General features: G+C 38.4%; 1 protein-coding gene across 2 annotated transcripts in view; it reads left to right on the top strand.

Annotated features, from left to right (window-relative positions):
- Itgb8 (integrin subunit beta 8) overlaps nucleotides 1–27461 on the top strand; it is an 84067-nt gene that overhangs the window by 12570 nt on the left and 44036 nt on the right. For both annotated transcript variants that reach the window (XM_031357696.1, XM_031357695.1), the window contains exon 2: nucleotides 24241–24326. In XM_031357696.1, coding sequence (XP_031213556.1) covers nucleotides 24241–24326 — 86 coding nt within the window. The remainder of the gene's footprint in view (nucleotides 1–24240; nucleotides 24327–27461) is intronic.

The raw sequence follows: 27461 nt of genomic DNA, 5'->3' as shown, positions 1-27461 counted from the left end.
CCTTACAGTTATCATTTGATCAGATTCACAAAACTCAATTAGAGCTGACCAGAAAACATCGTTTAACTAAGGGGTCCGTGGGACCTAGGCCTGGATACCATAGAAATTACCTGCATACAGAGTAACTGTTCTTGAGGATTTGAGGGAGTGCACACTGCAATGAGCTGCAGAAGAGTCCTTTGGCTCAGTCCCTCACAGCTTTATACAGGGTACAGGCCAATTGTGTTGTAATGGAAGACAAATCCCCAATGTCTTTATATATACTAAGATTTAGTTTTTTCTTTCCTCAGTAGAGTGTTAGAGTGTGGATCCCTGGCTAAGAGATGATTTTAAGGATGTTTATTTCTCAGTACACCTGGACACAGTATATCCCCACTGTCGTGAACTGAATCATCAGAAAGTGCTATCCATCCATCCAGACTGTGCATGCTGTACCCCAAGAGCACAGTCTGCTTGCACTGTGTTTAAACTGTGAACTATGTGTGTAAAATGAGAAACACGAGGATTAACTAATGAGTAGACTTAGGATATCAATAAGCCCAAATTCAGAATGTCTCATAGAGCAAAATATTAGCATGTGTCAGCTGGAAAGTAGTACAGAAGAGACATAATAGAAGAGATATATCCAAGCTAAGTTCCTCCAACATGGGCATGCTGAGTTCAGATGTGGGGGAGGGTGAGAGAGAATACAAACAGGGCATTTTGATCAATGAAAAAGATGCCCATCCATTCTCTCACTTCACAAATACATACTGTTTAGAGCATGCCCTGGTCTTTCTCTAAATGCTGAGGAGATGGCAGAGAACAGAATGAACAAAAGTATTTGTCCCATCAGAGATTACATTCATATGACAAGAAAACAGTATATATACATGTACATATAGAAAAATGGCTCAGTGAGTAAAGTGCAAGCACCAGTTCCATTCCTCAGTATAAAAGCCACATATGGTGGCACAAGTCTGTAGCCTCAGTGGTGGGAGGACAAAAATAGGCTGATCCTGGGGAAAGTCTTGTTAACCAATTGCTATAATGGTAAGGTCTAAGCTCTGAAAGACTACCTCAAAATCAAGGTGGACAGTGACAGAGGAAGACACCTAGCATCAATCTCTTGCCTGCACACATGTACCCCCACGTATGCAAAACCACACAGTGCTCTGTGCGCTCTCTCTCTCTCTCTCTCTCTCTCTCTCTCTCTCTCTCTCTCTCTCTCTCTCTCACACACACACACACACACACACACATATCATCATCATCATCCTTTTCCTTGTGGGTTATTATCTTGGTAGGAGAGAAAAGAATAAACAATTCACAGAAGCTGCTGTGTTCTGCAAGGATTCACCTACCTGGGGTGGTGAAGAAATGAAGGAAGAAAGGATAGAGACAGACACAAAAAAATCTGAGATCGAGTGAGCTGGTCTATCTAGTGAAAAAACAATAACAGTGGAAGCTCCACATGTTACTTTATATACTGTTTAAAGGGTGGTAGGATTATTGCATAGAGCTGAACAAGGAGCCAGGCTTAGCCAATCTTGGTAGGTGAAGTCTCTGTAGGGAAACAGAATTCAGGCCATAAACATTCAAGGGGAATAAGCTATGGTGGTTTTCTGCATATCCTGTAAACAATTACACTCTCTGAGCATCAGCAGTTGCCACGATTTCTTAAGGAACTTTCTAGGTATTATATAACCATGTCTCTGTCACACATACCCTACCTGGGAGTTTTGGGCACCACCATAGCATGAGTAATATAGGACCCTGTTGCCTGTGCAAAGTGCAAAGATAGGATTTTGATTGTAGACTCATGGGTATCTTCAAAACATGCCTCCTGGGGAAGCTCCCAGTTATTCCCAGCTTGCCTCTTGTATACCTCACTGTGGAAAGGTTTCTCATTGGGGAGAGAAAAAACAGGTGGCTTAGTGGGGAACACCCTGTGGTAAAATCTGCTTCCCTGCTTCCCTTGGCTTTGGTCCTTGGCATGACTGTGTCCATATCAACAGCACACATTCACTCAGGACTGCACTCCTTGTAATGAACATGTAAGTAATTTTAAGTAATTATCTAATATAAAAGATATGTGCAATTGTGAAAACATAGAGAGGGGAGGCAGTTGAAAATTACAATTTTGAGAGTACTCTCCGGGCCCATGGTTGTTAAAAAAGGTGTCATTTGAACAAGACTCTGGAGGCAGTGAGAAAGTCAGCTTTGTAGATGATTCGCTGAAGGACAGGGAACAGGACTTAGCAAGCAATGTGAGAGACTCAGTAATAGGGTTCAAGAACAGGTGGTGGCTTATTGTCACCATCAAAAACTTACACTCAGTGCTAAAAGGAAGGAGAGTGTGCTCAGAGAAAGATGTGTGCATCAAAATCCTAGCAGGTTGCACTGTCTACTAATGAGCTCTGAAGCTATGAGCCACCACGAGTGGCAAAATTAGTGCAGTGACAGAAATAATTGGAGAAAAGAACAAGGAGCCTGAATATGCAGGCATTGTAGAGATGGTCTGTGTATATAAGATGGAAGGAATGTTGGAGAGCCTGGTCCTCTGCTCATAATAAAGCAGTCACAACTTTCTAGAGATGAGATGAGAATTTACCTGGGGAGTGGGGTCAGTAAATAAGCACTACGTGCCTGACAACTCACTACTGAAAGGCTTTTGTTAGGAAGGGTCAATGCAATTAGGGAGAACTCGGCAAATGGCAATGAGGAAGGCCCCTGTTCATCTTTCAAACCCAGCAATGAGGGCTATGGGAAGAACAATCATCACCGTTCATAAGTCAACAGTAGGAGCACAGTTCTCATGAAAGCTACTGCTCTGCACGGACTAGAAGACAAAGGGTGCTTTGGGAAGAGACTGGGATACAGGCAACTCCTCTGTACTACACCAAGAACTGAGTGGGATTTACCAGTGGTATAAAGGAGATGAAAGGTGAACAGAGGTTCTACAGAGTTTTATGGTGATTAGAGTGAGGGAGACCATCTTATAGTGATTGGTAAAATCAATGAAAAGCATTAGTCCTTAGGAGCTCAAGTAAAATTGTTCTGTACTTAATTCTATGGGGAAGGGAACAGGTGTTCAGAACTTGATTTTGAAGTCTGCAGTAGGGAGCAAAGAGGCCTGAGGAAACCTGTTTTTGCTCAGGTATTAGAGGCTTATTTTAGCTTATCTCCTCCCAAGTGGTAGATGGGATTTCCTTGTATGCCTGGACTACTCTTAACTCCTGGTGACAAAATTTATTGTCTGAGATACAAACTAACAATGCTTTGCCAGTGAAGGTACCAAAGGACATTTTCCCAACGGGACTAATAGTGTCTCCTTCATTGACAACTTTGTTTCTTGATAAATGTATCTGCTTGTGTAATATCTAAGCTATAGACCCAGACATAATATGTAAATATTTGCATACAAAATACAAGTAGCAAATAAAATGCAGATAAATAGCTCTGCAGAGTGCAATAATTAGAATACAAATTATAGAAGGAGTCAGTAGTAAAGGGACTAACTATGCCTGAAGTGAAGAGCAGAGGTCTTTTGGTGAGACATGAGTGAAGTGAGGCTGAAGGACTGGCTTGTTTGCACAGGCTGAGACAAGACAGCAGAAGGAATACTGAGCAGACTTCAGGCATCAGAAGAGATGTGAGACAAGATGCTACAGAGTCAGCAATAGGCTTTTTTTTTAAACGTTGTTTAATAGTCTCAATATGTGGGTGCTTCCAAAATGTAAATATGAAAGTCTAATACTGAATGTGACAGTGTTAAAAGGTGGGAACATGGGAAGATGACAAACTAGGTCATAAGGGCATTATGTTTTCAACAAAAGAGCCTGTGAGGTAGCTATCAGAAAAGGCCCACCAACACTGTTAGCACTTGGATGTGCCAGCCTCCTTCAAAATAGTATACAATACATCTTGCTACCAGCAAGTCACTCAGTTAAATACCCTTAATAACATATTACTGCTTCTCAGGAGGTGAGAAATTATACAGGATTTGTGGGTTTGTTTATTTTGATTTTTGCAAGATTTTGTTCATGGGAGTAGTAATATGATCACACTGTATCAGGAAGTGAAGCTGGAAAAATGTGTCTGATGCCTTTATATATGTGTGTACATATTTATATATGTGCATGTTTGTGGAAGTCAGAGGAGACTAACTGTCCCATCTTCTGGCTTGTCTTGAATTTGCCCCTCACTTTGTTTTTTTGGAGTCTAAGAAACATTGCGTGTTCACAGTGCAATGCCATTATAACCTAAGAGGGTTCCCACTCTATCACAGTCAGCATTTTCAGCAAGTCCTAATGTTTCTGCCCATGGTGGCAGAGTGAGGTATGGGGGTACTCCAGTAAGAAGATGAAAGTATTATCAAATTTAGAAACTATTTCTGTAATATGTCAGTGGGACCTGGTATAGTCTAGAATGTCAGGACTATCCATTAAGAAGGATTGATGAGAAGTGCTGAGAGGTTGGGTCAGGACAGAATCCTGCAAGAATCCAGGTAGAGCAAGGAGAATATCAAAACCTGTAGGAAAACATTTCCAGGGAAGAATGAGTTGTGGGTAAAGCTGAACTATAGTGAGAAGAAAGTAGCTTAACTATTTGGAGACATGTAAGGAATACAGAGGAAGAGTTACAAAGGACAACAGCTCATGAGTTAGTATTACACCAACTCTATTGTGATGGCATATATATTTCATATTATGCCCATTAAAATTAGACAAATACTGACTTTTAAGGCAACTGAGATATTACAGAAGAGCACTTATCTACATGTTCATTGTGCAAAATATATTTCAGTTACATTCATCTGACTGTAATTCAGGATTTCCTTTTATATGACATTTTATATTTATAAAATAAACTTTATACTAGACATGTGTGAATCTAGAACTAGCCTTGGTGTTGAGGGTAGGAAATAATTTAATATATAGAATAGGATATAAAATACATTACTATCATGGAGTTCTAACTGCACTAGTATATTAGGAATAGTAGTAACATTAACTGTTAAGAAAATCCTAGACAGATATCACTAATCTGTCTATTCTCCTTTACAGATTGAATTTGAATGAAAATGGTTCTAAAGTCTCATAAGTTGGAATGGGTGGTCCCCAGTTAGTGGAAGTGTTTGGGAGGGGTTAAGAGGTAAGGCCTTGTTGGAGTTGGTGTGGTATTCTCGAAGGAGGTATATCACTAGGGGTGGGCTTTGAGGTTTCAAAAGCTTATGCCAGGCTGATCACAGGCTAACCCTCTAAAACTGTAAGTAAGCTCCCAATTAAATGCTATAGAAATTTATTGATCATGGTGTCTCTTCATAGCATTAGAACTATAACCAACTGAGCTCAATTGATATGAAAGGCATTAGAATCACTTACCTTTCAATCTAAATTGAAGAAACTATGCAAATTAACCAAATACTTTGTAGGCTTAAACAACCTAAGTTGACCACTAAGAAGATGAAGCCAGAAACATATATAAAGTGTCATTAGTTCACTTTTTAAAAGGCATATCATGCAATTTAATGTTTTCTGTATATTGTCTGGAGAAAAAAGTATGTTTTATTCTACACTGGTTGCTCTTTTAACAAATAATATTCTAATTTACAATATTAACTGTAAATTTTATTGATATAACATTTAGAGTGAGTGTACAGATTCTGACAGACCCGTGGAGACAGTACTGTGTCTACATGCAGACCCGTGGAGACAGCACTGTGTCTACATGCAGACCCGTGGAGACAGCACTGTGTCTACATGCAGACCTGTGGAGTCAGTACTGTGTCTACATGCAGACCCCTCCTATTTTCTGTATGGGCTGGTGATGCCATTCAGTAATGTTAAAACAGGAAATAATAAATGATCATTCAACATTAAGTGCAGGTGTTATAGCTAGAGCATGGGGATTTTGTTGATCATTAAAATAAATCTTGCCTGTTATAAATTGTATCTTAAAACAGCCCCATATGCTAAGATTTTATGTATGATCCTCACCACTCATGTCCCATTAATTCATATTCTGCTTTTAAAAAGTTCTTTGGTTGTTGTTGTTTGCAACTCAGAGGACAAGCAAGGCCTGTGATTTGGGGAGTAGCACCCCTAGTCCACCAGCAAGCAGAATCTCAGTTGAGTTTAGTAACAGCCAAGTAGTGACCAAGGACCAACCTGCCCTCTTCCCTGGTCCAGACTTGTCTGCCAGGGCAGAACCGGGAGTTAGCAAGTGACAGGCCACTGTGAAGAGCACTTTATGCTTTTTCCTAATTAGTAAGCAGCTCAGAGCATCTCCTGGCAAAAGGTCAGGGAAACAGCTGAAAAGAGGATCCTGCCTCCCTTAAACTGAGCACTAGCCAGCAGACCTGATTTGTGTCTCATCAAGAGGCTCAGGCAGGACTTTTAAGCTAAAACTCATAGTTATCCTGAGCATAGAAAGAAAATGAGTCTTGCAAAGTGCCAAAGCATGTAGGGGGTTCTTTGGCATTGAGAATACTAAACACCATCTGGGGAATGTAACATCCTCACTTTTAGAGTAGAAGGATGAGCTGACTTTAAGGTGGATGATAGGAAAACTGCTGACTGAGTGCTTGTACTTAAGCTGTGTCTTAGCGTGTCTGGGGTTACTGACTTTTCACTTAAAGGCTAACCTTAATAACTCCAATACCCAGGAGTTTTTCGGGAATTGTCTTTCTGTTGCTTTCAACTGCATGGGGCAGAGGGCAGTCTTAGCAGGGAAATGCTCTGTAGTCACAAGGGCCTACCATGCCTGTTCCCAGGCAGACTAGCTGGATGACTTTGGGTTGAGAATTAGCTTCTCTAGACTTTAGTTCACCATCCAAAAAAACAGGACAGCAGTGCCACCCTCAAAGGATTTTTATACCATCAGTGAGACTCAGTATAGAGCCCAACATGGGGTAATTGCAAGATGAATTTTTATTGTTTTAGTTTTCCATAATTGTATCTGAAGGTGAATATAGATTTGACTTTTCGAGTGGCAGGATCCAGACTTTTGAAATGCAGTGTGAAGAAAACCATTTCTAACTAGACCTCATCCACATAGGTTTTTATTCATTTTCTTGTTTATTTTATTTAAAACCAAATTTCTGGACTGAGAAGTGGGACATGGCTTGTTGTGCATAAGCATAAAGGCTTGAGTTCCTATCCTATTAATTCACACAAAACCAGGTTAATAATGCATGTCTTTAATCTCATTACACCAGTGGCAAGATGGAAGGCAGAGATAGAATATACAGAAGTTCACTGGCCTTCTGACTTGAGTGAGGTGCTTGGTGTGGTGAACAAGAAACCTTTTACAAACCATGCAGGTAGAAGTCACTCATACACACAGACACACAGGCTTACCGAAAAGCAAGCTGAATTTCTTACAGTTAAAAGCAAGCTGAATTCCTTACAATGCAGGTGTTGCCTTGCGGTTTTAATCAAGTACACACCTGCAATATGGCTCTTGGATTGGAAGATTTGATGCAGACAAAGCATTTCTCTTACCAGAGGGCATTTTTCTTTTGCCTCTTTAACCAAGGTATTTTTCTGGCATGAGAAACAGTGTGTTTTGGGTTTACTGTTGTTGCTGTTTTTTTTTTTTTTTCTAAGTAGGAGAACAGGAAATTCCTACCTGCCAAGAATTGAAAAGGAAAATAGAAAGAAACCCCTGGAACCCACTCGATCCAGTATGTTAAGTTCAAAACATGTAGGGTGGAAAGCTGGTGAATATTTGGCTTTTATAGAAAGGGAGTGTGCCTCATAAACAGGATAGTTGGAATGTATGGAAAAGTTCCAGTTAAAACAAGACACAAAGCACATGACTAACATTGCCTTTCCAAGTTAGACAAATGCAGCCTTAACCAGAATTTACCTCAGAGTGGCCTCTGGAACCTTCTTTGAGTCCTGAGCTGTTGATGGCTTTTGAAGCCTGAGGCTTTAGTAGAAAGCTGTGCTGGGAGATGAGTGATCTTGACTCCACCTTTCTTCTTAAGTTTGTCTCACTTTCCTAGTAGGTGAGTGTCTGAAGACAAACTGACATGTCAGATGAACAACCTGTTGCAAAACCAAATTGGATCCTTTATAACAACTTGGCCTGCCCAAGAATATCATGACCTAGGGATAGAAACAGCAATCATCAGGCAAGCAAATACTCATGTTGTGTGTTCATCTGCTTTACACATCAAATGATATATATCAGGGTGTACGTAAAATGTGATCTAAGCATAACCTTCTTTCAATTCAATTTTAGCACTAACCTAGCCTTCAATCCATGTCCAAGTTAGCCTGTGAGGACAGAGTCCTTCATCATTGACAGCTGGGAGAGCAGAGGCTCCCATATGTTCAAACTACTATCTAATTGCTTTGTTCTTCTCAATGCTCACTACTGAAACATTCAGGGCTGGTGGTTCTCAACTTTCCTAATGCTGCAAACCTTTGATACAGCTCCTCATGTTGTGGTGACCCACAAGCATAAAATTATTTTCATTGCTACTTCATAGCTCTAATTTTGTTGCTGAATGGTGTCTTAGGTCCTAAGACCATCAGAAATCTGTGTTTTTCAATGGTTGTGACTTACAGGTTGAGAACCACTGATTGAGGCTGGTCTTGTCCTTTGGTCTTCCTGGGGAGTTCTAGTTTATATCAATGATATAACTGTAATTGTAATTAATTATACTAGTGCCCTGTTAAATGTAAAAAGTGCCTGAAGATAAAGCATAAATAAATAAAGCACCCAAAGGACCTACTAGTCATAGCCTTTCATACTAGTTATACTAGTTATTATGTATAAAAATACATTATAATGAAAACTTCTGCTATGATCCTCTCTGGTGAGGCCTCTAGGGACCATGAGTTTCAACACAAATGAAGGTTACTTGTAGCTATATACTGGTTCTTCTTGTAAACTGGCATTCAAATTTATGCCATCCTAACCCAGTGTAACAGACTCATTTTGGATTGTCCCAATCCAACCAAGTGATTAGACCAATAACTAGGACTAATGACTAGAATGTGCAGTGTTATTAGAACATTCCAGAACCTGCCCAAAGTTAAAATGGCCTTTTCCCATTTTGCTTTTCTAATATAACTGCAGGAACTATTTGCTGGCTGGATAATGGGAAGGATGAATCTTGTCCTTGAAACACAAAATAACATATACTAAAGGCCCCTCATCCCCCAAGCCCCATCTGGCTTAAAGGAGCAATTTTTCTTGATATTCATAATGAAGTTCCACATAGGGCTTATTCCAATATAAAAAAGGAACACTTTCTGAATGGAATTTTGGCTTTGATCTGAGCAATCAAAGAATAAAAATAGATATAGTGGTTTTGCATCTTATGAGATTAAGATTAAAATGTGCCATTTAGTTCTGTATCATCTCATGTTATTATGAGAATTCTTTTGAAACATTTAATTTTCAAAAAAAAATTGTATTGTCAAAAGACTCTCAAAATAAAAGTTGTATTTTCAAAATAAATAATGTCACTAGGGTATATTTGTTTACATGAATTTGGAGAGTCACATGCTCATGCAGATGTGGATCGAGAAGCAAACATGTTGCCTTTTAAAATAAATGTTTGGTAAATGAAGACTATTTTAAAAAGTAAGCATTCAAGAGCTATTATAAATCCCAGGAATTAAATTTCCAAATTAAGCTTTACATAGAATTATGTTTATTCATTACACACTTACTGAGCATGACCCAAGTACTAGGGATATAAAGAAAATACATTATAGGCACATGAGAGAGCTCAGAGAGTAAGAACATTTGCTGCAACCTGAGTTGGATCTCTGGAACATATGTAAATGTAGAAGGAGAGAATCAACTCTGCAAAGTTATGCTCATGACATATACAAAATTATGCTTATCATGACTGGTACAGGCATATACACATACACACACATGAAATAATGATAAATAATAATAACAAATTAATTAAATTAATCTTTTAAACAAAAATAAAATATGTTTAAAGAGTCTAGTCATCTTTTCCAAGGGAAAGCAAACAAACAAAATGTGTGTGGGGGGTGTGGGGCAGTCTGTTCAGCGTGGTAAGTTTACTTCATGCTTGTGAGAGAAGGTGTCACACAGTGTGGGGGGTGTGGGGCAGTCTTTCTTTTCAGTGTGGTAAGTTTACTTCATGCTTGTGAGAGAAGGTATCACACAGTTCTTTTAAAACCATGTACTTGAATTTTTTGTCTCTCACCAATTTTTTTAAAACTCTCAGATAAAAGTTTGTTAGTTAATATCTGTGTCAGTATTTTAGTGTGCAGGTTTCTAAAAGCAGTTGGTTAATTATGATCAGGATATGTGTATCCTCAGCCTCAGATGCAGCTCTTGAGTGTTACATACAGACAGACTCAGAAAGGCGTGGGTCTTCTCTGAATCTTTATCATTGACTTTTCTGTGACAAGTTCTCTCTGGCCTGAAGATGATGATAGGAAATGCCAGGAAATAAGAGACGGGAGAGGCAAAGTAAAGAAAACACCTTTTTGAGAACTTTTCACAGAAGACCCATTAAGCAACTTTGTGATAACTCTCTGTCATTAGAGTGATTCATACAACCATCATCACTGCAAGAGAAGCTTGTAATTGTGACATTACAGTTCCTGTCAATGCTGGTTTAAAAATCCTGGGTTTAGTAATTTAAGAGAAACAGGCAGGCCAATAGTTTATCACCATTTGGGGTAGACCACTGCAGATGTTTGTGGCAATACACCTAAACTTCTTTCATAAGACGGTCAGTTACCATGCCTTCTGCTGTTGAACTCTGTTGTTTGAATTTGTTCCCTTTCCCAGAATTGCTCTCATTCCAAACAGCCACATATCAATGGTAAAGGTCAAGCCATTACAACCCAACTCCATCCTATACTGGCTTTCCTACAAACTTTAAGCTTGAAGTTAGGCCTTGCCTCAAGGTGGGACAAGATTGTGATGCCATTTGTGCTCTGGGATCTACTGATGTACCCTTCCCAACCACATTTCTCAATAAACCAATGTTAAAAATCTCTGTATTTCTTCTCATGGTGGCCTCATTTCTTCAGTCTCTCTTCATCTACTACTAATAATTAAGCATTATCATATTACCTACTCTTCTTCTAAAACTGCTTCAGAATTCCTAATCTGAAAAAGCTAACCAAGAGGGCAAATGTGAAAAGGATGTGATTTTTTTACTCTCACTAAATTCACAATGGTGTGTGACTTTCTTTTTTCTTGTTTAAATAGAAGCTATCTACACATTTTTATTTTTGTAGGCATTTCTGTTGCATTAGTACACTCTCAAAATCCCTTTTGAATTTCTACTTTGTGAAAAATACTGAACGATCAAAAACCACAAAAATAACATGACAATTAGTCCTCTACTAAAGGGACTCAGGAAGACAATATCAATTAACTACAGCAATGAAAATTAGATGGTATTTAAACTTTAAAAATAGTCAGTGTTGACATGGCTTTAGCTTTTTTATTGAAGTTAGTAAATAAAATGACCAAGTATAACCTACTAAAATGCATAAGTTTTATTACAAAAATGTAATTTATAGCTTTCAAAATAAGTAATTACATTCATTTTAAGGGATCCTGTATAGGTTCTTCAAAGGACACCTCTAAAATTTTTAAAGTCTATTTTCCACAGAAACACTCTTTTAAAACAGCCTTCGATGGGTCCAGGTGGTCTGTCTAGTGATAGTTATCACTTTTATTATAATTACCACAATGAACTGGTTTCACTTGAAGCCCAGCAAGAAAGATGTGAGTCTCAGAATTGACAATAAGACTAACATTGTTCAGGCAAAACTCTAACAGTTTGTTGCTAAATCTGGATGATTCTGATGGACATTTTATTTTATTTTTTTATTAGATATTTTCTTTATTTAATTTGAAATGTTATCCCTTTTCCTGGTTTCCCTCCGAAACCCCCCTATCCTATCCCTCTCCCCCTGCTCACCAACCCACCCACGCCTGCTTCCCTGTCCTGGTATTATCCTACACTGGGGAATCAAGCCTTCTTAGGACCAAGGGCCTCTCCTCCCATTGATGTGCAACAAGGCCATCCTCTGCTACATATACAGCTGGAGCCATGGGTCCCTCCATGTGTATTCTTTGGTTGAGTCTTTAGTCCCCGGGAGCTCTGGGAGTACTGGTTGGTTCATATTGTTGTTCCTCCTATGGGGCTGTAAACCCCTTCAACTCCTTCAGTCCTTTCTCTAGTTCCTACTCCATTGGGGACCTTGTGCTCAGTCCAATAGTTGGCGGAGAGCATCCACCTCTTATTTGTCAGGCACTGGCAGAACCTCTCAAGAGACAGCTATCAGGCTCCTGTCAGCAAGCACTTGTTGGCATCCACAATAGTGTCTGGGTTTGGTGACTGTATATGGATGGATCCCCAGGTGGGGCAGTCTCTGGATGGTCTTTCCTTCAGTCTCTGCTCCACACTTTGTCTCTGTATCTCTCCCAAGGGTATTTTGTTCCCCATTCTAAGAAGGACCAAAGTATCCAAACTTTGGTCTTCCTTTTTCTTGAGCTTCATTTGGTCTGTGAATTGTATCTTGGGTATTCTGAGCTTCTGGGCTAATATCCACTTATCAGTGAGTATATACCATGTGATTTTTAATCTCACTAAATTCACAATGGTGTGTGATTTTCTACATGTACACATGCATGCACACACAAACATATGTGCACATACATACACAAACATCTACACATGCACACACCAGAAAAGAAGCAGTTGAACCTACAAGATTGCTTTTCCCATAGACATACTGATCTTCATTGCTTTGATCTGAATTCTTTACAAGTTTGAAACAGATTAAACAATAAAGGATAAAGAGGAATCTGCTAGCTGACACTACTTACTATATGATGTTAGAGACTAGTAGCTTCTGACTCCTTAACTTAGGAGTAAAGTACACATATACGAGTACATTTTGTTCAATGTTTTTAGATTTTTTTCCCACTTATTTTTATTAGATATTTTCTTTATTTACATGTCCTTTTCCAGTTTTCCCTCCAAAAAAAATCAACAAAAACAAAAACAAAAAACCAACCCTTTCAACTCCTTCAGTTCTTTCTCTAGTTCCTACTCCTTTGGGGACCCTGTACTCAGTTCAATGGATGGCTGTGAGCCACTACTTCTGTATTACTCAGATACTGTCAGAGCCTCCCAGGAGATAGCTATATCCGGTTGGATTGTCCTTCGTTAGTGTTTAATTATAAAATAGGGTGATTGGCATATTAGTATGGATAAGAAAATCACACCAAAATCTAAAGATAAAGATGGTTAGAAATAGTAAGCTTATCAAAAGGTGTTCTAGCATACTAGTACTGGCACTGGGAGGGTAAAAGCAGATAGCTCACAGGCTATTACACTGAGAACACTAGGCCAGCAAAATAGCCTGCTGATAATGTAAAGGTGCCTGCTGATGATGACCAAAGTTTTATTCCTGGTTCTCATATTATGGAAATAACTGACTCCAACAAATTGTCCCTTGACCTCCTTTTATGAGCTGTAGCATGCATGCCTACACACACACACACACACACATACACACATATATACACACATTTAAATAAATGTAATACAATTTTAATTAAAAATTGAAGACATTAAGTAAGAAAGGAAGCTTGGCTCACTTAAATCTAAGTGAATCTCATTTTTTCTTATTAATTTTATGGGAGTAGATATATATTACAAATCTAAACAATTTTTCTCACCTTAACACAATGTTACAATTTGAAACTTGAATGTTTGCAAGAGCACAGTATGTTAAATGTCTGATCCATTCTCCAGTGCTATTGGAGGTGATAGAACATTTAATAAAGGGGTGAAGCCTAATTGAATGAAGTTAGTCTTTGAAGACATGCCTTTACAAATATATTTGGACCCTGTCTCTTTCTCTTTGCCCTGGACCAATATGAAATGAGACATGCTTATGTCTCATCTGCATGCCATAATAAACATTCTCATAGGCCTTAAAACAATGAAGCCAAATGATCATAGGTGGAAATGCTGATATCATAAGACAAAACAAATCTGTAAGTTATTTCTCTGAAGTATTTTGTCACAGTGACATAAAGCTAATTCAACTAGCAAATCCACTTTTAGCAACATATTCTAAGGAAATAAGCTTGTCTGTTAGGGAAACTGTATTTCAACTTGATTGACATAATCTCACCCCTACTGAATATAATGTAACAGTGTTTATGGAGACTTGTAATCGCCACAGTAACATCTTCTTGTTCAAGAATGTGCATTCTTTTGTTGGTCAGGACACAGTGGCTCTTAGCAAATGCAGTCTGATTTGATTTGCTATAGTAAGGGTAGAATGACTCAGGTCAACGAAGTATCTTGTAGGCCTACTGCAAATCTATGTAAGAGTTTGCATGACACAGGTATAATGAGTTCCTTGAAAGTCTGAATAAACACAAAGCACTTCTTACCATGTAACTGTTCAGATCAAAGTATTGTAGACTATTTCTCCTTTAATTAGAAATTAAATTTAATTTCATCTTTATTTCTTAATTAGATTTACTAACAATTTATCATTCTTATTGAGCTTATATACCTATTTACATTTATTTTAATGCTATATTTAACTTAAATAAGAAAGGAATGCCAAGCTTCCTTTCTTATTTAATGTCTTCAATTTTTAATTATTTTAAATTTAAATTATTTAATTTTTTTCTTTATTACATATTTTCTTTATTTATATGTCAAATGATTTCTCCTTTCCCAGTTTCCCCTCCAAAAAAAAAAAAAAAAAAAAAGACACAAAACAGCAACAAGAACAAAACCCTATTCCCTCCCCCATCCCACTGTTCGCCACCCCACCCTCTTCCACTTATTGGCCCTGGCATTCCCCTATACTGGGTCACAGAACCTTCACAGGGCCAAGGGCCTCTCCTCCCATTGTTGGCCTACTTGGCCATCCTCTACTATACACATGCTGCCAGAGCAATCAGTCCCATCATGTGTACTCCTTGGTTCGTGGTTGAGACCCTGGGAGCTCTGAGGGTACTAGTTAGTTCATATTGTTGTTCATCCTAAGGGGCTTCAGATCCTTCAGTCCTTTCTCTAACTTCTTCATTGGGGACCCTGTACTCAGTTCAATGGAGGGCTAGTGAGATGATCATATGGTTTTTGTCCTTGAGTTTGTTTATGTAGTGAATTACATTGATGGATTTCCATATATTGAACCATCCCTGCATTCCTGGGATGAAGCCTACTTGATCATGGTGGATGATTGTTTTTGATGTGTTCTTTGATTCAGTTTGCAAGAATTTTATTGAGTATTTTTGCATCGATATTCATAAGGGAAATTGGTCTGAAGTTTTCTTTCTTTGTTAGGTCTTTGTGTGGTTTAGGTAAAAGAGTAATTGTGGCTTCATAGAACGAATTGGGTAGAGTACCTTCTGTTTCTATTTTGTGGAATTGTTTGAGAAGTATTGATATTAGGTCTCCTTTGAAGATTTGATAATACTCTGCACTAACCCTGGGCTTTTTTTTTGGTTGGGAGACTGTTAATGACTGTTTCTATTTCATTAGCAGATATGGGAATGCTTAGATCGTTGATCTGATCTTGATTTAACTTTGGTACATGGTATCTGTCTAGAAAATTGTCCATTTCATCCAGGCTTTCAATTTTTGCTGAGTATAGGCTTTTGTAGTAGGATCTCATGATTTTTTGGATTTCCTCAGTGTCTGTTGTTATGTCTCCCTTTTCATTTCTAATCTTGTTAATTAGGATAATTTGTCTGTGCCCTCTAGTTAGTCTGGCTAAGGGTTTATCTACTTTGTTGATTTTGTCAAAAGAACCAGCTTCTGGTTTGGTTGATTTTTTTGTATAGTTCTTTTTATTTATATTTGGTTGATTTCAGCCCTGAGTTTGATTATTTCCCGCCTTTGATTCTTCTTGGGTGAATTTGGTTCTTTTTGTTCTAGAGCTTTCAGATGTGCTGTCAAATTGCTGGTGTATGCTCTCTCCAGTTTCTTTTTGAAGGCACTTAAAGCTATTAGTTTTCCTCTTAGGACTGGTTTCATTGTGTCCCATAAGTTTGGGTATATTGTGGCTTCATTTTCATTAAACTCTAGAAAGTCTCTAGTTTCTTTATTTCTTCCTTGACCAAGTTATCATTGAGTAGATTGGTGTTAAGCTTCCATGTGTATGTGGGCATTCTATTGTTTGTGTTGTTATTGAGGAACAGCCTTAGTCCATGGTGATCTGATAGGATAAAAGGAATTATTTCAATCTTCTTGTATCTGTTGAGGCTTGATTTGTGACCAATTATATGGTCAATTTTGGAGAAGGTACCATGAGGTGCTGAAAAGAAGGTATATCCTTTAGTTTTAGGATAAAAAGTTCTATAGATATCTGTTAAATCCATCTGTTTCATAACTTCTGTTAGTCTCACTGTGTCTTTGTTTAGTTTCTGTTTCCATGACCTGTCCATTGCAGAGAGTATGGTATTTAAATCTCCCACTATTATTGCGATGCAATGTGTGCTTTGAGCTATAGCAAAGTTTCTTTTATGAATGTAGATACCCTTTGATTTGGAGCATAGAGGTTCAGAATTGGGAGTTTATCTTGGTAGATCATACCTTTGATGAATCTGAATTGGCCCTCCTTATCTTTTTTGATCACTTTAGGCTGAAAGTTGATTTTACTCGATATTAGAATGGCTACTCCAGCCTTTTTCTTGGGACCATTGGCTTGGAAAGTAGTTTTCCAGTCTTTTATTCTGAGGTAGTGTCTGTCTTTGACACTGAGGTGGGTTTCCTTTATGAAACAAAATGTTGGATCCTGTTTATGTACCCAGTCTGATAGTCTATGTTGTTTTATTGGGGCATTGAGTCCATTGATATTAATAGATATTAAGGAAAGGTAATTGTTGCTTCCTGTTATTTTTGTTGTTACAGTTGGAATTCTGTTCATGTGGTTATCTTCTTTTAGTTTTGTTGGAAAATTACTTTTTTGCTTTTTCTAGGATGTTTCCCTCCTTGTGTTGAAGTTTTCCATTTATTATCCTTTGAAGGGCTGGATTTGTGGAAATATACTGTGTAAATTTGGTTTTGTCATGGAATACTTTGGTTCCTCCATCTATGGTGATTGACAGTTTTGCTGGGTATAGTAGTCTGGGTTGGCATTTGTGTTCTCTTAGGGTCTGTATGACATCTGCCTAGGATCTTCTAGCTTTCATTGTTTCTGGTGAGAAGTCTGGTGTAATTCTGATAGGTCTGCCTTTATATGTTACTTGCCTTTTTTCCCTTACTGCTTTTAAAATTCTTTCTTTGTTTTGTGCATTTGGTGTGTTGACTATTATGTGGCAGGAGGAATTTCTTTTTTGGTCCAGTTTATTTGGAGTTCTATAGGCTTCTTGCATGTTCATGGGTATCTCTTTCTTTAGGTTAAGGGAACTTCTATAATTTTGTTGAATATATTCACTGACCCTTTAATTTGGAGGTCTTCACTCTCTTCTATACTTATTATCCTTAGGTTTGGTCTTCTCATTGTGTCCTGGATTTCCTGCATGTTTTGGGTTAGGAACTTTTTGCAATTTGCATTTTCTTTGACTGTTGTGTCAATGTTTTCTATGATATCTTCTGCATCTGAGATTCTCTCTTCTTTCTCATGTATTCTGTTGGTGATGCTTGCATCTATGTTTCCTGACTTCTTTCCTAAGATTTCTAACCCCAGAGTGGTTTTTCTTTGTGATTTCTTAAGTGTTTCTACTTCCATTTTTAGGTTCTGGATGGTTTTGTTCAATTCCTTCACCTGTTTGTTTGTGCTTTCAGGTCTGTTCTCCTGTATTTCTTTAAGGGAGTTATTGGTTTTTGTTTTGTTTTGTTTTGTTTGTTTGTTTGTTTTTGTTTTTTGTTTTTTGTTTTTTGGTTTTTTTGGTTTTTCAAGACAGAGTTTTTCTGTATAGCCCTGGCTGTCCTGGAACTCACTCTGTAGACCAGGCCCTTCTTAAATTTCTCCAGCACCATTGTGAGATATGATTTTAGATATAAATCTTGCTTTTTGGTGTTTTGGGATATCCAGGACTTGCTGTGGTGGGAGTACTAGGGTCTGATAAAGCCAAGTAGTCTTGGTTTCTGTTGATAGGATTCTTGCATTTGCCTTTGCCATCTGTTGGTCTCTGGTGTTAGATGTTCTTGCTATCTCTGACTAGAGCTTTTTCCTTCTGTTGGTCTGTAAGCTGTGTCAACACTACTGGGAGATCAGCTCTTTTCTGGTTAAACCCGGGTGCAGATGGCTGTGAATCAATTGTCAGTCCTGAGTCATGGGTTCAGAGTACACCCTCGAGACAGGATCTCTACTTGTGGGAAAGGTGCAGAGAGGGCTGTGGATCTGTTGTCCTTCCTAGGTTTGGTCTGAGGTAGAAAGGATCCTGACCAGGCTGCCCTTCCACTTTTGAGGCCTGTGCCTCCTGGCTGATCTTGCCTTAGAAAGTCACCAGAGAGAAAATGGCGGATCTAACCAAATCCCTGGGTTAAAGCACTCCCTGAAGGCAAGGTCTCTGCTTGCAGGGAAGGGGCAGAGAGGGCTGCAGATCCACTGCTATCACTCCTAGGTGTAGATAGAGGTAGAGTGGATCCTGTCCCATCTGTCCTGCCACTTGTGAGACCTATGCCTCCAGACTGGTTCCACCTTACAAAGTCATCGGAGAGAAAATGGTGGATCTCCCCCTAGTCCCTGGGTTAGAGCACTCTCTGAAGGCAGGCTCTCAGCTTACAGGAAAGGGGCAGAGCAGCCTGAGGATCCACTGCCCTCACTCCTAGGTGTAGAAGGAGATTGAGGGGATCCTGTCCCGGCTGCCCTCATGAGTAAATTTTTAACTACTTATAAATTGATATAACAAAGTTGTATTTTGTCTATAAGTATTAACTTAATAGTTAAAGCTTTGATATAGATATATTGTAGTTATTTTATCTGCTTCCTCATTGTTTTCAAGGGTAGAATTGTTTCCTATAGTCTACATACTAAAGAAAAGAGTAAAGGAAAAATTGTAGCTTACACTATTTGAATGTTATACCTATGAAGTTCATGCATGGACCCATAGGAAGAGAAAAAAGTGGAAGAGCCGTGCTATTTTCTCATGGCCTTTGTTTTGAGTTGTGGTCTCAGCAACTGTCTTGCTCATCTTAGCCTTCAGAGTTTCTCTTCGCAAATCCTCTTTCAAAAGGTGTTCTTGCCTTCTCCTGTCTTCTCTGTCTTGTTGATTTTCAGATCCCTACTACTCTTTGACTTTCATTTCTCATGCCCAGTTTTCAGAGAAGTTACTCCCTCCCTAGCCATGAGTTTTATAGGGACATTTAGGAAACAGTAGCTCAAACCTTGGAGTAACTAGATGATTCTAATGATTGAGGCATTAGTGTTTTTCCTTGTTCCTGTCTATGCATCAAATAGAAGGATACATTGAATCCTTGTATTAAAAAAGCCTTAGTAATCAGATTCAGAATCTCGAGAGTAACTGTAACAAGAACATGGCACACATTCATAGAATATATGAGTATTGACCCTGGAGTTACCCTTAAGAAATTACAGACTCTGTGTGTCTGATTTGACTGTTATCAAAATACAGTGTTGACTTTACTTCCATCTAAGGGTTTATACAATTATCCAAGCATAATTTGACTTGTACAATAAATTGAAAAAGGGAAAGGGACAGTGCCTGGAAAATGTACTTTCTTATAAATCATGCTGTCTAGTAATAAAAGAATCTGGAATAAGTGCTTCTAAATATCAAATCATCAATGCCTGTCAATCCTATTTGTTCTATGAGTCAAAAAATAACAACAGGTATCATTTAAATTACATATAATTTTCATTGTACAGTCTTTATAGTAAGAAAATAACACTGGAAATCTAGCCTTCGTTTGGCCTGATCATTTAATTTGAAAAAAACTCTCAGTCTAAACACCCAAACATCTATTATGTTTGTTTGATTGATTGTTTGGGAGGTATGTTGGGGTATGCTTGTTTGATTTTGTTTTGGGTAATTCTCATCTGTTTGAGTTTCCTCACTTCTACTGACTAGATCGTCTCAAAATAATGAGTAAGTGATGGCATCTAAACAAAGCAGACTTAGCTGAGCATCATGAACACGTGGTAGCTGATCTGTCTGCCCTCTGCAGGTGGTGGGTGCTTCTTATTCCCTATGGGAGCATTTATATTTATCACTTCATATGTATCACAGTGAAAACATGAATAAAATGAATGTGTTCTCAGAGAGCTTCTGGATTTTGGACCTCTGTTGGGCCCAGCTTTTACTCACAGGAGTAGATTGGCACATGTTTCTTTAATTCCCTTGTTTTTAATAATCATTTTAAACAACTAGTCTGAGAACATTAACTTTTGCTCACCTATATTTCTATATTAGCTACAGTTTACATTTTTGTCTTATGACTCAAGAGACTGACATGTTAAGGGCAGACAGCAAAGTATATTTACTACAGATATAAACACATACCATTATCCTATATGGGAACATAGAACTAAACACAAAAACAAACCTACATATAAAAAAATTATATGTACATGAGCACATATAATTAGTGATGTCAATTATATTATTACAAGTCCTCTACCATGTGCTTACTCTGCTCACCTACTTTACTTTAGATCATCATTGCAGAAGCAGGTGGCTATGGGTTAGATACTCACTAGAGGGAGAAAATGAAGTTATATAGGTTTTAAGGCACATGCTTGTCAGTGGCAGCTCTGTGAAAGTCTAGTGTTTTTCCCAGTAACCATTTAGCAATTCTGCCCCAACCTATCTGCTCCTTCCAGTCTCATAACATAATGTAAAAATTTGCTCATAGGTCAAGGCATAAAATTATTTAGAAAGACAACAAGCCATTAAATCCTTTACTGATTTGTTTCACAGAGAAATAACACAGATTTCAGGGGACTAAAAAGGCACAAAAGATGTATTTGGAGTCATATGGCTTTAAATGTTTTCACCATGTACATAAGCGTACTCATTATGATCAATACAAAACTATCTTTCCTAAGAATGTAAGACTAGATTATAAAGAATAGTGTGTATAAAGCAAGAACACTGGACAAAAAGCTGAAGAAGCAGACACTGTACTCATAGAAGAGGGAAGAACTCCACTAGCCCACACTCTAATGAGGTGTCAGGGCAGAGCCCTGGGCTGTTAGGAAACCACCTCGTTCTTGTATTAGGAATGAGAGAGCCAAAGAGCCAAACATATCCAGAGGCTGACGACAAATGCCAGAGTCCTAAACAACACTTGTGCATTGAGCTCTCTCTTTGTATGTGTGTGTGTGTGTGTCAGAGAGTGAGAGAGACAGAGAGAGAGAGAGAGACAGAGAGAGAGAGAGAGAGAGACAGAGACAGAGACAGAGACAGAGAGACAGAGAGACAGAGAGACAGAGAGACAGAGAGGCAGAGAGGCAGAGATAGAGACAGAGAACAAAGAGACAGAGAGACAGACAGAATTGCTGGCTAACAGTCCACTTAGTGACAAGAAATGCCATAATTAATGTTATTTAAATGTTAGACACTTTTCTAACTTGCATATTTTTATGAGATTAAAGAACAATCTCATAAAATTCTGTCAAAGCAAGTATAACCATGGCATCATACCAAAATAACGTTTGATACTCTTTCCATGGAGTTCAGTTCCCTACCTTCCCCAGGACTACAGAACCATCAGGCCTGCCTCCTCTAGATCCATGTCTTGGCTCAATCTTTGTCTGTAGTTTTGTAGGCTATGAGCAATGTCAGCCCTGGGATCTATGATGCATCTACAGGACCAAGGTCCCTACCCATCTTAACTATCATCTTTCAGGTGTCTGAGTTGGAGAACAGAGGTTGGCCCTGCAAATTTTTAAAATAAGAGAATACAGAGAAAACTTCTGCAGCTCTTCATGACCCCTCATTTGGGTTGTCTGGCATATGTGCAGGAAGATGGCTGCTACTTCAAGCTGCTCTGTATAGCTTTGGCTATATAGAGTTCTAGGCAAGATAGAAAGGGACAGAAATTTTTGTTTGTAAATTTGCTGTGTTTCCTGTGTGCTGTGGAAGGAAGTAGGAGCCTAACAAAAGCTCAGATATGGAGGAACTTAGGTCAGAATTAGACAGACGTTAGCAATAAGTACAAGAGCTCTAGGCTCTGCTTCTGTTCTTCCACGGTTCTTAACTGGCAGCATAAGTCAGAGGCCCATTCAAATGTAGACTGAAATACATGTAACTCCGTGTTCTAGTAAGGTCAAAGTCAGTACCAGTAAAGGTCAAATCACCTCTGAATCTTATGTCTTGTTGCTGTAACAGTATATCTGATTTTAAGTAATTTATAAGAAATTTGTTAATCACAACTCTAGAGGCTATAAAACCCACCATAAAAGAGCAGACATTGCATGTCCGGTGAGGGACCTCTGCCTTTATGTGACAGAGAGCAAGAAGGCAAAAGGGGACAGCTACAGAGAAGCCTCTTTAAAAGGGCTACAGACTCAGAGTGGAGGAACCTCAGGCACAGTTACACTGTAAAGGCCCCACTGTAGCCACTTGATTGAGGATGCAGAATACCCCACAAAAGTTTGCCAGTGTGCCTGATTTTCAGACCCATTTTGGTTTTCTTTCTGGAAATAAAACTGAAAGGTTACTCTGTCTTCTGAATATTTTAAGAATTACTGAAGCAGGTTTTTTTTTTCCAGACAAAGCCAGATGGATGATTTGGACTAGGGAGTCTCCATATTTAGATGGCCAAACTGGTAGTGAAGGGAGCCCAAAACAGAAGTTATTTTTAATTCTGGAATTCTAGACTATATCTAGGAAGATCAGTGAAGAACTCTTGGAGATATATATATATATATATATATATATATATATATATATATATATATATATATATGATAGAGGGTGTTAGGGAAGAGAATGCTAGGTTTAATGCAGAACCTGCCTAGGGTGGGTGCACATAGCCTGACACTCCGCTATAGTTAGTACCTCTCTACTGTAGTTGACACCCCCACTCTGCCCACTTCAACACCTGTGCTATGACATATGCAAGTCAGAGCTGTTTCACCCTGGATTCCAAAATGTTTAGGAAAGTTGAAAGAGAGAAGAAAAATTGCGACATGAATTTGATAGACTCTATCCCTGTAAATTCTCACAATGACATGTAATTATGTCTATAAGAATACATACTTCAATGCTGAATGCACTTTTAAGGAGAGAAATACAAATTAAAATATGTGAACCAAGACAGCAAATAGCGTACTGTATGACACAGTATAGAGCAGTACTTTAAGAGCTACAACCCCACCTCTTTCCATTGCTCTAAAGTAGAGAACCATCCTCACCACATTTCCATACCAATTTGGTGAAATCTCCTGTGTTATATAACCTGCATATTCTCTCCCATCTGAACTATAAGTGACCAGTATATACCTCATTCACTATGTGCATGTATAGTGGTGGTAAATGATTTTCAGTACCTGTAGGCCATCTCAGTTTAAAGGATAAATTATAGGACCACTAAACACAAGAAAAACTGATACATGCTCATTCTGCATTAAGAGTCTATGTGTCTATATTTACCATAACAAACCTTGTTATAATCAAGAACTGCGTACATGGAGGAATAAAGGCAATTTCCAGATACAACTATCTATTCAGAAACAACTCAGCATAGGAATCAATGTTTTTCATGTGATCCAGTCTAAAAAAACCACATTGAATTAACTAAAAGGGCTTACTCAATTGAACCATTCTGTGTCTAATATAGTGAATCATGCCACATCATTTAGATCTGTATTATACAAAACAATTTTAATATAATCTGCTTCTACTGGAACTACTTTAAATGTCCATGAAGACTTCTCAGAAATTCCCCTCACTGTGACTCAGCCTGGCTTCACCTGTTGATATGCTCATTTTCACATGAAAACTGTCAGAAGGAAGAGCACCTGCGTGGCTTGGAGATTATGAACTATGACTTCAATGAACAGAAACTTTAAAGGGTCCCCTTGCAGTGCAGCACAACCTACAGTGAAGCTTAATCCTCAGATCCAGCTAAGGTCACATTTCCGTCCTCCTCCTTTCTCTCACTCTTAGAAATTAAATGCTAGCTGTCCAGGTGCCCATTAATGGCAACGAGCAGGTTGATGCTTCCCAAAGAAACTGTACATTATTTGATACTATCTATTTCTAACTGCAATTTGAATTGTGTTCACTTTCCATCTTAAAAAAATAAAGCCTAATGGTTCATCTTAACTTGAATTTCAGAACACAATAGATGTGGCTCTGCAAATGTGGTCTCCTGTGCCAAGTGCCTCCAGCTGGGTCCAGAATGCGGATGGTGTGTTCAAGAGGTGCGTCTTGTTTTTGTTTGTTTGTTTGTTGCTGCTGCTGCTACTTTTGACTTTTTTTCCATCCTTAACTTTCCCTCTAGCCTGATTTCATTGCCCCAATATTTTGTACTTTAAGGATGCATTAGGAACTAGAAAGATATTGCTGAGCACTAGGAAAACTTTGTTTTTCTGTGGGAAAGCGGTTTATCTGGCTGAATATGAAATCAATTGTAATATTTTTGTTAGAAAAAGTGTGGTAATTTTGACATGAGTGTAAACCGTTTATGCTTTCCATCTGTTCTATAGAAAATTTTGGCAAACATATAACAACATCGATAGCTCAGTAGACTTTGATACAAGAATTTTGCTGCAATTTGCAGCATAAAGTTATAGACCTAAGTTTGATTTCTTTTTTTAATACATGCTTATAAAAGAAAATCAGGACTATTCATTGGTCCATTTTGCTTCTTTTTATATGAAATACTGATAGTTTAGTGATTTCCTAACACTGTATTCTTTGCTATTTATAGAAAATGTGATGCCTTTATTTTCACACTTAAACCTGTTCATGAATTATTGTGTACATTTAAATCGTATAGAGTGGAGAATAATTTACTGTTATTGTTTAAAAGTTAATGTTTTGCATTCTGTGTAGAAAAACAAATTCCATCAAAATTCTTAGTAAAAATTATAATGTTATCTTTTTGTCTTGCTCTAAAGTTGTTTTATGAGGTTTTTGAAATCTTAAATCAGAGATAACATGTTTCCCCCAAGGTATAATCTGCTACACTGGCGTTCTTTTAAGGTCATTTGGGTAGTTTTGTAGTTACTTATACAACTCCTGGGCATTGCAACCAATAGGCTTTCAGAGACTTCTCTGCCTGACACGGATATGAATGTCTAGTTTTACTTCCCCTAATTTATCTCAACAACTAAACTCCCAGCATCTTGTCACCTTCCCTTCTCTCCGTCCTCATGAATGCAGCAGGAAGACAAAGACTGCTGAGAAGTAGCAGGGATGATATCAGTCTCACCTGTGAACAAGTCGGGGACTACAGTGTGAAGGATTCCCGTACAATAGCCAGACCTACAAGCTACCTTTTCTGCTGACTGTCTCATGTTTTCCTGTGCTCTCTGAGCTCCATCATAAGGAAAATCAGATGTCATTAACTAACAAGGAAGTATTTGTCACCACCCATCAAGTCAGACATTAAAAGGAAGATTCCAGAGTTTCTTAGTCGAAGATCATCAGTGCTGGGATCTAAAGACTAGGCAGCAGTCTTGCCATTCTCTGAGCAACCCTTTCTTTCCTCACTCATCTCTACGGCCTTGAACATGGAGTTGCTTTGTAGGGTTCTCTGTGTCAGGGATGTGGCCTGGTTTTCCTGACCCTAAGCCAATACTCCACTCATCACTTTAAGGAGAGCCTTGCTCTTTGTGCCAAGCCAACTTCAGCTGCTGAGTGCTTCAGTGGGAGTTGTTGGGGTGAGCTTTCAGAAATATGCTTCAAAGAGTAGCTGTCAGCCAAGTGTGACATTGGGTTCCAGAGAGACCACTCCTCCTCACAGCTGTGATTGGTACAAAAGGGGAGAAAAATGGAGGCTCTGAAAATACCCATCTGTCTGCCCACAGAAGCAGAAACTTGGGGGTGTGCCAAGGGATGGGAATTCAGAAGGAAGAAGGCCAGTGCAGAGGGTGTGCTGAGGAACAGAGGGGACCTGTGTCAACTGTTGGACCTGCAAACAGGGATCTTGATGAAAACACTGAACATTTGCAAGGTCATTCTTATCTATACGCTATAGTGTAATGTAATTCATGTTTAGAAAGATCAGACTCAAAAAAAAAAAAAGATCAGACTCTAAAGAGGTACCAAGTTCAATTTAAGCCCTACTTCCAATGGTTTCTAACTGTAAACTATGTAAACAACTATGTAAACTATGTTGCTTCATCCCTTTGAATCACATTTTTCCTATATCTAAAATGGAAATGCTGATTGTACCTACTCCACACTTTAACCTACTCCAATATCTAATGAAGTAAAATATGGCATAGGATATTGCTTGAGATATAGGACTTGTAACTATATATATATATATATATATATATATATATATATATATATATGCTTTACTTATGTTTAGGGAGCTGAGCTGACTATGCCAATAATTCAACCAGGAGCTAAGGAGTTAAAGCCAGATGTAGTGGCATACATCTGTAACCCCAGCACTGGGAGGTGCAAACAGACATATTCCTGGGTCTTGCTGGCAAGACAATCTAGTTGAAATGGCAAACTCCGGATTCAGTGAAAGACTGTATTTCAAAAAAACTAAGGTGGAGAAGTAATGGAAGAAGACATGTAAACATCAACTTCCAGCCTCCACACATACCTGGGTGCACAAGCAGTTTGATACTGTCAAAAAGTAAAATCACTTATCACATAGAAAGGGATATGACTGGTGGCCCTGATTTCTCAGCCAGAAAAGATGGAGGGAAAGAAAGAGGAGGTTATTCCTGATCATGATGATAATAGATGAAAAGTACCCTAATCAAAATACCACATCCTATAAGGCTCATGAAATACCCAAGAAAGGGTGGTGGAAAAGATGTAAGAGCTGGAAGGTAAGCAGGGAGGGTGAAAAATTCTGTCTACTACGAATGACTCAGCATTTCACTTTGAAATTCACAGCATCTGTAGCTAGCTACCAGCACTGGACCTGTATAAGACTGGGCTTGTGAACAGTGAGTTATGAAGGAGCTCTCCTCTCCCTGCCAAAAAATTAGCAACTGAAATGTCTTGGAGAGGTGTAGTCATTGTTTTTAGTTGTGTTCTGAATGGTGAGCCCACCAGGCTGAAGTAGATAATTCCAAACCCACAAACTCAAAGACAGCCCTGGGTCACAAAACAAAACAAATAGAGTTGAATGTGGGAAAAATATTTGTAGGGAGGAGAAGGCATTACTGGTGGAGGGAGATAAGTGGGGGAATATATACATGTATGAAATTGTCAGAAATTAAGAAAAGTTCTGTCTCAAAAAGTCACTATGAATGTAGACAGTATATACTCAATTTGCTTACATTTTCATATGACATTTTAACCTGTTAATCCATAATCTCTATTTTCCCTTCATTCCATGCTCCAGAAAACCATTAGAAAAT

The sequence above is a fragment of the Mastomys coucha genome, unplaced genomic scaffold, assembly GCF_008632895.1.
Source record: "Mastomys coucha isolate ucsf_1 unplaced genomic scaffold, UCSF_Mcou_1 pScaffold6, whole genome shotgun sequence".
Lineage (NCBI taxonomy): Eukaryota > Metazoa > Chordata > Mammalia > Rodentia > Muridae > Mastomys > Mastomys coucha.
The sequence above is the reverse complement of the archived record's forward strand: the minus strand, read 5'-3'. Positions and strand labels throughout refer to the sequence as shown.